At 40.4% G+C, this 13947-nt stretch overlaps 1 protein-coding gene across 22 annotated transcripts in view; it reads right to left on the bottom strand.

The window, feature by feature from the left end:
• MADD (MAP kinase activating death domain) overlaps window positions 1-13947 on the bottom strand; it is a 72390-nt gene that overhangs the window by 52172 nt on the left and 6271 nt on the right. For all 22 annotated transcript variants that reach the window (XM_050336042.1, XM_050336053.1, XM_050336046.1 and 19 more), the window contains exons 2-4: window positions 6704-6896; window positions 3288-3902; window positions 336-639 (exon numbers count right to left, since the gene is read on the bottom strand). In XM_050336042.1, the coding sequence (XP_050191999.1) occupies window positions 336-639; window positions 3288-3902; window positions 6704-6765 (981 nt within the window). In that variant the 5' untranslated portion in view covers window positions 6766-6896. The remainder of the gene's footprint in view (window positions 1-335; window positions 640-3287; window positions 3903-6703; window positions 6897-13947) is intronic.

Here is a 13947-nt window from a genome sequence, read left to right as displayed (position 1 = left end):
CAACCAAAGAAACTCCCATTAGCACAGGAGCAACCATCCGTTTCTAATACTTCCCTCAGGGGTATACAAGGATCAAAGCCTGCAGGCTCCAATTCAATGGCTGCAAACTGGGTAACTCTCCATTAATCTGTCTGAACACAAGCTTCATATGCTTTTTTGAGTGAGAACAGAACTTTTCAAACCAGGAACTTCAGAAGAAACTATTTCTTCCCCCCACTCCCACAGACAATTTGATTCCAGGCAGTGCAGGGAGACAGCTATTCTACACATTCAGCCTATGTTGGTTTTGAAGAGGGCAGAACTTCCTACATACTTATCTACTCTTCCCTTCTTACCTTGTGCTCCAGAAGGATGCAGGTCAGCACCTGTAGGCAGGCATCCACTCCCAGCAACTCCAAAGGTAGATGTAATGGAAAATCCACCAAGGTGAAGCGGGATGGATCAGGCAGAGCAAAGGTCAAAGCTGGCTGCAACTCATGGGGCAAGACTTCCACATCCACCCGCTTCTGACCAGCAACGGGCATTGGTGACCGGAGCAGACGGTATATCCAAGCCTCAATCTCCCGCAAGTCATGTAGCAACGCACTAGACTTTTCTTCCACCAGGAGGGAGCCTGTGAAAATCCGCCACATTGTATCCCTGTACAGGGAGAACAACAAGGTTAAGACTCCTAGAGTTTCATTTGACAGCCATTCTGCAAGGCTCTTCCAGAGAAAGGGCAGATCCACCAAGAGCTAAAAGGGGCAACTAACAAATATTTGATCACACAGAGGAATGGAAGACAGGGATACAAGCTTACTGACACAGCCACTGTGGGGAAGTATAAATCTTTCTGTGGCAGGAATCAATACAAATGCATCACTTGAGAGTTCATTCATTCATTTAAAGGATTCAGTCAGGTCCAGATCTCTGATGAAATCTCATTGCCCTCTCCTTGAAATTCAGCAGGCACATGGGATACTATCCTATCTCATACAGAATTGTGGCAGACTGACTGTAGGGCTCTGCTTCCAGCAGTTCTAGAAACCTTTGTAAGAAGGGGAATTAAACATGAGATAATAAAAATATGCCACACACAAGATCTTCCAGATCTTTAGGCATGATAAAATATTCTTCTTCATCTTATCCTAAATTGTGCTGCATCTTTCTTAAGAGCTAAATAACCCACGGCAGAAATGGATGTATTTCAGCTAAATCTCTGAAAGCTTTGCAGAAAACAATTTAGGTACCTCAGCAAAAGAGGCAGCAATTTTTCCATGCCCTAAGCTAGCAATCTGCAAACCTGTAGCTCACAGATGGCCTGGCCAAAAATCATATACAGCATTGCTCAGCACCTTCAGAGCTTCAAAACTGGAAACTAGGTCTGATGAGGGAAGCAAGGGTCTTGTTCACTTCGGCCCTTAATGCTGTAGAACAGTGAAGGCTGCAAACCTTCTGTACGCATTCTGCAAAAAACTTCAGCCTGATAAATATTTTCAGTTACTGCAACAGATCCCTTCGAAGGGTATGGGTTCAAATTAGAGGTTCTACATTCCAGTTCAGAACTTAAAAAAATAAAGAAAAAAATATTATCACACTGGTGGCTTCACGAAGGAAGAATAATTAGAGGAGTTTGGACAGGTCAAAATAAGGGCAATTTGAGATTACAATGAGTACATGATACCCTTCTCAGGAACTGTGACACTTTTCATCCTCCGCTCTTCCTTCAGCCACTTGCCATGCACAAGACACTGGATTGTTAAGAGGCACGCTCCACCTTTTGACAGTAGGAAGGATTCACTTTCACCTTTATTCTGCCACCACTTCAAAATTATTCTACTTTTCCAGGTCAACACTAGTAAGCCACATGGTAATTCAAACCTGCTGCTTTACCTTTCCCAGAGATCTATGCTCACTATGCCTTCTCTTGCCCTCCTCATTCATCACTCAATTCTCCTCTTTAAGAATTCTGTCCAATAAGAGCAAATTTTTCATATAACACATGCCACTCAAACACTGGAATACTCTACCAACCCTTTCAAAAAATCATGAGCTCACTGAGCTGAGGAAAATAATGAAATTCAGTGCAGTTTTTTGCCTCAGTAATTATCAGAGTAAATCAAGTGACAAAATAAACTTCCTTAATAGACATTTCCACAGGGGAGGGGGGAAGTTTTGTTCTAACAGAATAATTTATTCTCCATCAGTGGATTCAGGTGATAAATCTGCTAACACAGGAATCAGTCATACTAGCCCAGAATACCCTCCTAGAACTACTCCAGGGCAGTAACTAGAAAAATAGGCTACTGCTCTATGAACAGGACATATTTTATGCAAAATATAAAGAGCTTATAAAGATAAAAATTATAATCTGTCATTTTTTGCTTTTGACAAGTTTAATTTGGAGAGTACCAGGCTACTTAATTCACATTATATACTATCTCACAGTCCTGTCCCTCTTACTGCTGAGATAATCCTCTCCTTCTCCAGAGTTTCGTTTCCTTTTTTTTTTTATTCAGTTAGCATACTGGAAAGGCAAATATCATCCTGGAACATGGGTGCCAGGCACAGCAGCACACATCTACATCCTTGACTGAAATACATATAAACATTTTTCCTTCTGTACCCTACAGTGCAACAGCTTTTGTTACATAACCAACACTATAATAGAATATACGTAAGATTAATACATTACATTAAATATACACCAAGTTCCTGTTAATTTGCTGTTACCAGCAACCATTCCCATATGTTTCCTAGACAACTTCCTTGTTTTTCTACCTCTCCTCGCTCTCCCCTGCAAATATTGTACTTTGACCTATTTCAGCTGATCCTGCTTCTCTAGTCTTTTCTCTCCCACACTGAAGTTCAGATTGTTTCATAAGCTCATTAAGCACATTTTCAGCATTACCCTCTTGCCCCAAGTGGACGCTCTCTCTGTTATTTCTGGGCTGTTTCTACTTCGCCAGAGAATCAGTCTTGATGTACTCTGCCACAGAGCTTAAATGCCAAAGAAACAACAGCAGCATCAGTGCTCAGCTTCAGTTGTCAGAAGGGTAGTGCCTCCCTCAGTGTACCAAAAATGAAAATCACATCAGGTTACAGAATCAGACAGAGAAGTTTTAAAGACATCACTATAAAAATTTCCTTTTTCTACCATGAACCTGGGTTAAAACAGTGAAAAAGGCCAACCATTGGTGTTTGGCTGCTTCTGCAACCATACCTGTGGGCAAAATTTTCATGTAGGCAATTGCAGCCCTGGATACAAACAGCAGGAGGAAAAAGTTCTTTCTTCCCTCTCAACATACCTCTGCACCCCACGAGGAATGCCCAACTTCTTGCCCAACAGTCTCTCACTACAGCAGTCCACAAGTCTCTTGAGGGTGTAGAGACACTCACGAAATGTGGAAAAGAAGGGATAATGACTAAGGATGCACAGAGAAGTCAGGGTGCTGTTCCGAGAGCGATGGCTGCCTTTGGCCAGACGCTTGCTGCGCGGTGATCGATTCACATCAGGGGTAGACTCTGCACTTGGAGCCTGCAGTGAAGAACCACTCTCTGAACTCTCAGTGCCCACTTCCTCTTGGGGTGCTGATGCATCCCCAGATTTAGGGACCTTCTGTCCCTCCCGACCTCGATGTCCCCCCGTGCCTTCTCCCTTCTCCTTGGGCACTCGCTTCTGGAAGGAGCGGTAGAAGTTGACGCAGATTCCATAGCGGGTTACACCCGTATCCTTGTCTGTGAGGGTGAAGACAAAGGAGGTGTCATCACGGAAGCTCATGCGCTTTTGCCGCACACTCAGACATCCTTCGGGCTGGCAGAAGAACACAACATCAGGAGGGAGAGGAAAGTCTGCGTGGTCTTCTAGAGGGTAACGTCGCAGCAGTTCAGGAGTCTGAGCAACACTATCGCTGCTTGGGTGCCTGCAAAAGAAGCAAACAAAAAACCCATACGTAGTTGATTAATACCTATAAAAATCTTTGTGAACTTCCTACTAACACATCAGGAGCCTGTGGGCTCAGCTTCATCTTTGTTTCTTCTCTCTCCGACTATCCAGGGAAAGTGCAGCTTCTCAGTCGCTGTCCACAGTGCTCAATCACTAGCACAAGGCCGAAAGGTCAAGTAAAGAAGTCTAAGTCTACACCATCATCATCAAGGCCCAGCAAGGAGCCTGTTCAAATTTGACTGAGAAAAGGACTGAGAAAAGGAGTATGCTGTTCCCAAGAGAACTTTATATTGTCATGTTTCCCTGACTCTGACTTTCAAAATTTAGTTAGCTGCACAGGTCTCTGGGCAATATTTTGGTAGGAAATACACTGCCCCTCTCCAAATATCCAGTTAGAGGAAAAGCCCCTGGATTTCAGCCATTTATGAACAAGATGAAAAATTAAATGAGAAAATCCAGTATCACATCCTAACTGGGAAGACAAGAATTTACAAGGAAAGAACTTAGATGAATGGTAGAGTGATATGGGCCTCATCCTAAAAAATTTTCATTAAAAAGTCCTAGCAACCATAGCTATGTACTTCTAGCTTTGATTTTCAGGTTGGATTTAAGGTGTAAGTTACTATAAAAGCTGTGGGGTAACATGTGGACCTATTAACACTGTGGTTCACTAATCTTAGTACCACAAATGACCAACAGAACACAAAGACAGAAAGGCAATACTGTTGTTTCCTAAGTTTCCACTCGAAGACCAGGTTCTTTCAAAATATTAACAATTTTCCTACCACTACTTTTCCATGAAAGTTACTGAATAACTGCCAGACATATACAAGGAGATCCACATAATGAAGGAAGAAAAACTTTGGTTTAACCTCTTTGCTATAGTCTGATCTCTCATCATTTTCTAAAGTAATTAGCATTTAGTATCATGCTTACTAAATGGAAGGTAGGAGACCTGGCTCCACCATCACTCCCCTCTGGGATATGACACCAGACATTTTCTCACTTTGATACTTTAGATTTGCCTATTTCAAAATACAAATGACACTTGTTTTTCTCATATAATAGATGTGAAAAAAACCAAACAAGTAGTAATGGAATGTTCCTAATTTATAAAAGAAACTGGTGCAAATAGCTCTGCTGACTAATTCTCCCAAACTAATATTTTATTACAGAAAAAATAAAAATGCTTTCATAATGAAGCATAAATTCTAACAAGATTTATACTGCCTATATAGTTAAGTACTGAAATACCGTATGAAAAGAAAAATCAAATGCTAAAAAGTTTTTATATGCTAGCAGACACTACTAATGCATCACCTGCTGAAGAACAAATATCAAATAATGCTGGTACGGTTTAGAGAGTCTATTTCACAGTAAATGACAAAAAACGACACAAAATGACCAAAAAATGACACCAATGAAGTACCAATGAATATAGCACCACAGTAATATTAGCTACAAGGACAGAGTCTTCTCAGACATTGAGAACATTTGCATCTAATAAAGTGGAGTAGTTCCAAAAGGCATTGCTATTTGTGCACAGTGGATAAAAAGAGGTAACAGTAAAGGCCACATGGAGCTCCTGAGGACTTCGTAGTAGAATCTACTTCAGTCAGCTCCATCTCTTATCATAGGCATTTGCTGAAGTGCCTAATGAGGAAACAGACCTCTGAGCAGTAGCAGTTTAGCTGCCATGGGCTGACAAAAAGCAAGAGAACTGTAGGAGTCCAGAAGTGATACTAGCAAATTTCTAAGTGAGAACATCAGACACTATAAATGTCACTGGAGGAGGCAATTAACATTTCTTCCTCCTTTTTCTAGTTGGTGACACATATAGAAAACTTGGTTATTTTCCTGCAGACACTAAGAGGTAATTTAACTATTAAATTATTCTGTCCATAAAATGCAATAATAAAAATAACTATTTGTTAGGATTATGCCATTTCCTCCACTTACCCAATTTAAATATCGCATTCAAAGCATTCTGAAAAGAAAGTAAGAAGTAAAGCAACAGGTTGATGCACATAAACCACTGATATTTAGAAATGAAAGCAAAATAGACTTTAGGATACAACCATTAAAGACTCACAGAAAGCAGCTGCACAAGCTTTGAATAAAGAAAAATAACATTTACCAAGCAACTCCGTGTTTGACAAACAGAACACCTATCAACTCCACATTTCATACATACTTTAGGTAAATAAGCATAAAATTTTATCTATTGATAGTCAATAAGACTTTAAAAAACCAAAAGCATTCATGTCATTCCTATGAGGATTAAATAAGTATTAGAGGGAGAAAGAGCCAAGTAAGGCAAGTTCCAGATTTATTTTTTTTCAAGCTGAGGTTACAGACTACATTTCAAAAGCTAGAAAAGTGGTAGTATTTTACTACTAGCATACTACTAGAAGTAAAATTAGTAGAAAACTAGTATTTTACTTGCACTTAGCTTTCAGTGTTTTCAATTTGTGAAACCCTCTGTCCTTATGCCAGTAAAAGCAAAGAGGTTCAGAACACTGGCTACCAGAAAGTGATATATAAATTGGCTTTTCTTAGTCACCCTTCACAGATCCTGGAAAAGAAGTCTAAGGACCACAAACTGAAAACCTTTGGCTGCACTAGTATCTAGTATATGGCCCAAGTAGATGCTACCCTTAGGGTAGCATTCTGCACACATTTCAGACAGCACTTCCTCAGCACCAAGCAAGGCTTTATCAATAGATGTGAGGCTATTTATCCCCAAGCAAAAGCATTGCAGAGACCCTTTCACATTACCTGGCTCCAATGATCACAAGATAGTCCAGTAAGCGAGGGCAGATTCTCTTTTTCTGCACCATTGTCCTTGATGCCCCTCCCTATGTCATCTCAGTGAATTTCTGTTCATCGATCCAGTGGTCAGTTATCCTGTCAGCCGTGATCAACTGCCTCGGGGAACAGAATCTGCTGGAAGCTATCTGGTAAGTCCAATCTGTAATCAAGAAAAGCAAGAGTGTCAAAAGCACAATCAGGAATATCAAATACACATAAGCAACTTCATGGCCTTAATTACATTCCCAAAAAGCCTCAACGTTCTGTGCAGTCACGGCCATCCACAGAGCTTTATCTTTGTAAGTATAAAACCACAGCACATGCCCACAAAAACAGAGAGAGCTGAAAAACACACAAGAAAAGAATAAGAGGATCTCGAGAATTCCTGGTTGGAGTCTTTTCCCACCTAAATGATTCTACGGTTCTGCTCTAAAGAAAAACACAGACAAACAAAGCAGCATCACTTGCAAAGAGCCATTCATTAAGTGGCTTGTGTGCTGTTTAGGCAAATCCATGACATTCCTACAGTGCTTGGGAAAGGAGCTTCAGTTGACAACACTGTACAGTTAAACATGACTGAAGAAAAAGACACAACCTGAACTTTAGCTGTGTGATAAAGAGAAGGGGTAACAAAAATGCATCTCGCCATCCCAAACTTGCAAGTGGCCTACAGCAAGAATGATCTCCACAAGCCCCCATGACTGCGATCACTGACACTTTTTCTGTGAAGGTATAGAACTGTAGTTCTACAGAACTGCAGTTTGCAATAGTGAAAGTGCCTCTTGTAAATCAGACTGTTTCTTTCGCTTACTTTGTTCAGTTCCATTTATCTTGTGTATCTTCACCACTTACTCTTGATATCCATGTCTCCTACAGCTGATTTCTCTCCACATTTTATTACAGAAAGATCTTGGCACAACTGGTATTTTACTGCAGCATTACTACTTGTCAATAATTCTATTTAATAGACATCCAGAACTCAGTAAGCACTGTAAAATCATTCTTTCCAATCCCACAATTCATACTTCACAGAATTCATGACAAAGGGGGAAAAAAATTCTTAAAAAGTAATACAGTTCCACATTACAATGTTCCCTATCTCTGTTTGGAAGCAATTTGAAAACAGAAATTTTCTGAAACAGAAAGTTCTCAGAAACTCTAAAAATCAGAGATACTCAAAGTATACTACAAGCTTACTGAGGAACCCAATGAAAGTATTAGTAGAGTTATTTTATACTCAAAAAATTTGAACTGACTGCCTTTTGGGGCATATTCAGAGTAAGGTTTCCATTTCAGTTCATGTTTCCATCCTAAGGCTATGACAGAATTCAGAAAATTATTACTGCTGTACTAAAATACTTCAGTTCTGCAGCAAAAAGTTTCTATTTTATTTGTATAAAAGTATAACAGATTTACTAGCAACCTGTAAATCTCAGCAAAATAAGATTATTTTCTTGATGTTTCTCTCATTAATTCACAACCAAAAGTTATTTAAAAGCACTGTAACCGTCAGCATCTCAGAGTCACATTCAAAGTCTAGCAATATATTTTCTTCCCAGCCCTCCACATTCGAGGAACAGAGTTGGGGAATTTTATTCACTAGCTTCCCAAATACCAGTAAGAACGCAAACAAACACACACACAAAAAAAGCATGGATGTCACTTATAAAAAAGGAAAACTATACCAGTCAGTAAGTATTAATTAAGAAATAATAATCTGAAAGAAACTAACGCTCTCACACACACAAAACCCCACAGTTTGTAAAACTTTGCTGCACAGTTTTAGTAGATCCTCAATTACAGTCACTGTAGGCTCCTAAGTGACAGCACTATGAATTATCTTCTCTGAGCAGCAGTACTGTTATAAATTATCTTCTCTGAACAACAGACAAAATACAGACACAGGAAGCAAAGTTCCTGTTTCTTCATTTTAATGACATTATTGAAAACACTGTAGAATTTGCCCTGGCAAAGCTTTTGATCCTTGATATTCTACAAATATCTTGGTGTAGATTAACTCAAGAGGAACAAGATGAAGTTGGGATGATCAGGTGGACCTTTTTGTTTCCAGTTTGTTTTGTTTCCAAACACCTTTACCCAGAACTCTTTAAGGAATAAACTAATCAGTTACAGATATAGGAACAGGAATAAGTTACCATGATGTAACCCAGAAGTATGACTTTGAGGAAATTCTGCTACTCAGTGGTAACCAAACACATGTTCTTCCTCTATATAACAGAGACTAACCTACCCCTCAATGAAGGTGGAGGAGGTAAAGTATATTTACAGTGGAGTAAAAACATGCAGTGACTACAGAGTAACTGACAGACTACAAGACCACAGCCTTAATTTACCTTTCAGTAACAGCACTAAAGAGCACTGTATCAGTATTTGTTGGAACTCACCTTCCTAATCCTGGCTGGAATTGGACACCACAATTTATGATATGTATAGGCAACACAAACAGACATCTAAGTCCTGCCTCCTGCCCTGTATCTGCCAACAGCTTGCCTTCAGGCCAGTGTCATTCCCTTCCCTGTGCTGGTAGAAGTGTTCATGCAGCTACATGGCAACCCAGATTGTGGAATTGATATGGACTGAAACTAAAACCTTCCCTTCTTCTCCCTTGCCATTTTTTGGTTTTACTAGGTTGGGGCTCTTTTTGAGTTGGTTCACCAAGTGGCCCCACAAATGCTTGTGCGGGCACAAAAAAAAAAGTAGGAGCAAGGAGTAGGAGAATCTGGAAAAATTGGTTGAATATAATAAAATCACAGAACTACAGACAGCATCTCTACAGGCAATACAGAGGTAAAGTAGTTTCTTCCTCAGAGATTTGCTATCATCTTTCCTCTGGATTATAGAGACTAAGTACATTAGGACAGAAATAGATCGAAATACATCAAACAAACAAGAGATACTTCAATTTCTCCTCTTTCATGTTGGCATTTGGACCTGAACTGAGATAATAACTAGACTCTGAGATGGTACGAGTTTCGACATATCAATGTCAAAACCTCTTCTCTCTCTCAAGCTGCTTTAAGGTTGCTTTTTCTGAAAAGGTTTCTGCAGTGTTTCTCTTTGCAAACATATTGGAACCAGCCCTTTGAAGGCTGGATACTCAAGCAGCACTTGAGAAGAAACTTTCTATAACTTCAGCTCAAGAAAAGAAGAAAAATAAAGAAGTGAAGGCTACCACAGAAACATACTGCACAAAAAAAAACCAGATCACGTATCAGACAACACCATAATTGAAATAAGCACTTATACGGATGATGAACACGTTGGTGAGAACTAACACTACCCACCTACTGTAGCAGCTGTCAGCAATACTCACGAACCACGAAAAGTTGGCAGAGCAGCCTAGACGTAAAGACAAAAGGCCAGAGCCAGCATCAACTCACAGCCTACCAGTAACTCAGGATACAAAAGAAGTGTTCAAAACAACAAACATGTCTATTACTGGCACTACTTTGCATTTCAAAATTCCCAACAAAACACCTACGTTTTAGGTTGTAGCACAACTTCTTAGAGGACAACCTGTAAATTGTAAATCTGTAAATTCCAATTCTGGAATTTAAAGTCCTCCCAGAAATAAAAGTCTATATAAACACACAAACTCATGAAAAGCAGCACACCACAGAATAGATATGGCAGCATGAAAGAACCGCAGCAGACTTTTTATCAGTTTAGAGTCGTCTGTGTCAGACCAATACCATGCATCAGTCCCAAGAGACATGAATCATGCAGCAACTCTGTTTCATCTATCCCTTAGAGTCTTCAGCCTTTTCTAAGTGTCTTTTCATTGTAGACACAAAGCTAGAGGAACAAAGTAATTTAGTCAAAGAATAACTTGAATACAACAAACTGTTAACACAGCCTGGCTCACTGCATTTGCTCTGGCTGAGATGGAGTTCATTTTCCCTACAGCAGCTCTCTCAGAGCTGTGCTGTGTGTTGGTAGCTGGAAAGGTGTTGACACACCAGTGTCTTGGCTACCGCTGAGCAGTGCTCTCACAGCATCACGACTGTCTCTCCAACATTCCCCCTCACCAGTGGGAAGGTGACTGCCAGGACAACTAACCCAAACTTAAAGCATGTTCCATACCATATGACATCTGCTCAGCAATAACATCTAAGAGAAAGCAGGAGAATCCATTATTTACAACATTTGTCTTCCAGAGCAACCACTAAGCCTGCTGAAGCTCTGCTTCCCAGGAAATGGCCAGACATCACACGGGAAGCAGAGAACAAAAGCTTTTGGGTTTCGTTGCTTCCATGAACGTAACCTTTGCTTTATTAAACCGCCTTTATCTTGACTCACAAGGTTTTTTTCCATCTTATTTTCTCACCCCTGTCCTGCTGAGGAGGGCAGTGACAGAGTGGCTCAGTGGACAACTGGCACCCAGTCAGGGTCAACCCACCACACTCACAGTCGTTTTCGTCACACAGAAGCTTCCAGCTCTGATGGGCCTTACACTCAACTGTAGGACAGTCAGCAGGAATTCAGATCATTGCTTGCAAAAATTATATGAAGACAACAGATTAATTTCCAACGGGCAGATGTTAAGTCCTGCTTTCCTTGCAACTCTTCCATACTTTAGAATGCTACTAGAAAGGCTTCTCCTTCTGTTATCTCCTGCTTTTATCTGGTACAAGGATCATACTGCACAGTTTACCAGTGTGTGGATGCCTTTAGAATATAAATCAGCATTATACAATTCAATTTGCACACTGACTGAGTAAAGAACATACAGTAAGACATTAACTTCTAAGAGAAAAAAAGAGGAAATCATGAAGGAGACAGAACAAATTACAGGACAGAAGCCACATGAATTATGGTTCACTTTCACCTGGTGAAATACCAGATTTCCAGCCCCGCCCAAAAGGAACAAAATTTTTAGTTCTAAAATATCCTTGGAACACCTTGAATTTCTGTTTACTCTCAGCCAAGACAGTCTGTACTTAGTTCAGATCTATAGCCACTATGCCTGACCTTAGTGCATTGTCTACTGTGAACTCAAGATCCATACCGATCGGACTAAATTGAAAGCTGAAACAAACACAAATAGGGAAGTTTCAATGCCTACTTTTGGGTTGATTTACGTTTCCTTTTCTCACATCACAAACCTTTACCTACCTGCTAAGCTATGAGAAATAGTGCAAATCCCTCAGGACCACCCAACCTGCACACAGGAACTCAACTCACTATAGAAACTTGAATCAACAAAGTCTGAAGCACAATATGAACTCTTCATGGTAGCTTTGACCTGTCTTTAGACATTTAAATAAACTTTATGGAGTCCTTACCACCGAAATTTTGGTTATTTCTTCTTCCAAGTCTGTTTCAAATGATCCCAGCCATTCTCTCTAGTAAAGCACATACTATTTTTGCTTGTACTAAGCTTTTAAAGAAGCAGACAAGCAGGTCTCTTTTCACATGATCCATTTTCCATTTTCTCTGCTTAACACCTATATTAACACTAAACACTGCTAATAGTTTTATACTTAAAAATATGCAGCATTCTAGGCAGCTCATTATCCCTATTATCCAGATAACACAGTGCTTCTACCAACACAAGAAACATAGACACAAATGAGAACACCTCCCCTTCTCCAGAGCCTGACAGAACATGGAACAATTTCTAAAATCAGACCTGGATGGACTTGCTATACTGGTGCAGCTGCTTTATGTGTGTTACCATCCACCTTGGCAAGGCAGCAGTGCATGCCAACCCTGTGACTCCTAAAAAGATACTAGCACTTCGTAAGGAAAAAAAAAAAGGGAAAAAAAAAAAGAAAAAAAAAGAGACATTTTCAAAGCAATGCAAGCATGTCTAAAACAGACAACAGCATATTTATCTAGTATGGTTAGTCTGTAATATAGGTGTGGTTCTGCAAAATGCCTAGGGATAGTTCCAAGCATAAGAAATCACCCAGTAGAGAACAGCACTGCAGGCAGATTCTAAAAGCATCCTCCTTGGATCACATGCACCACTTCAATCAGTAAGAGTTCCTTATGGATAAAATGGCAGATGCATCCCAACTGTTTCTACTTTCCATCTATCCATAAAGCTTGAGGAAAAGGACAGAATTAATAAGATTAAAGAAAATTAAAGAATTAATTGTGAAAACAGTTTTTGGTAATACAAGAAGACTTTGAAGTCCTTCTGAAATAGGACTAAATAATATAATTAAATAATAATTTAAATATTTCTTCCTACTACATAATATTATCTCTTTGCCTTCTGAAAACACTACTAACACAGCCAAGCATCTTTAGCCTCCACATCAGTTTTCCAAAGCAAAATGGAGGTAGCATGGGCAGGGATGCCAACAAATAGACTGAACATGACCAGAATGGGTTCACAAACAGAAGTATCATGCCATACAGAGAGGAACCTTTTTGCAGCATCACAGAGTGAAGCTGGACTGATTCAGGTTCTCAGTTGCTATAGTGACAGATTTCCCTGTCCCTGCCATATGCTGGCCCTTCAGCGTTGCTTCCTCTCACCTCCCTGCTTCAGCCAAATGCTTGGCTAAAGCAGCCTGCTGTACATGCAAGATCACGCAGTCACCACACATGCACATGCTGTGAAAACAGACCCACAGGTAATCTGATTCAGATCAATCACCATAGCAACCCAATCTTTTAGTCCCTAGATTTTAGCCTGTCGGGTATATTTATAGAGCAGCTGCAGTGCTCCACCCCCTCTGCTCCACCACCAAAGCTCCCAGCACTGCCCACGCTACAAACAAGCTTCACCCAGGCACACGGACTGCCTGGAGTCAACACTGAAACACATCCATCGTGGCACCTGCAGGCCCCCAAGCTAGATGACAGTGTAGTATTTGCAACACACTAAATAAACGCCTCGCAGTCAGTGAGGTGTCCCATATCCATGAACACTAAAAATATCAGGAGTCGTTATTACCCATGGAAAGCTGAGAACCAACCACAGCTGACAAGATCCACTTATCCAGGTGCCCACAGGATGCTTCCACAGACATGCACTGCAGCTGCTCCTTCAGTCTTACACAAAGAAGATGTGCAAAGTGTGCTAACACACAATCCTAACAGGATTGCTTCCAGCAGCCCCTGCTCCACAGAGGCAAGGCTGTACCTACCAGTAAGTATTTGAAAAACATGCAGAAAAATCAAGACCGAGGCCTTGAATGAACAACAAGAGATAAGCATGTGAGAAAGAACAGTAT

Source organism: Myiozetetes cayanensis, unplaced genomic scaffold, assembly GCF_022539395.1.
Source record: "Myiozetetes cayanensis isolate MyiCay16 unplaced genomic scaffold, myiCay2020 scf6-25, whole genome shotgun sequence".
NCBI lineage: Eukaryota > Metazoa > Chordata > Aves > Passeriformes > Tyrannidae > Myiozetetes > Myiozetetes cayanensis.
This window is presented reverse-complemented; position numbering and strand designations above follow the sequence as displayed.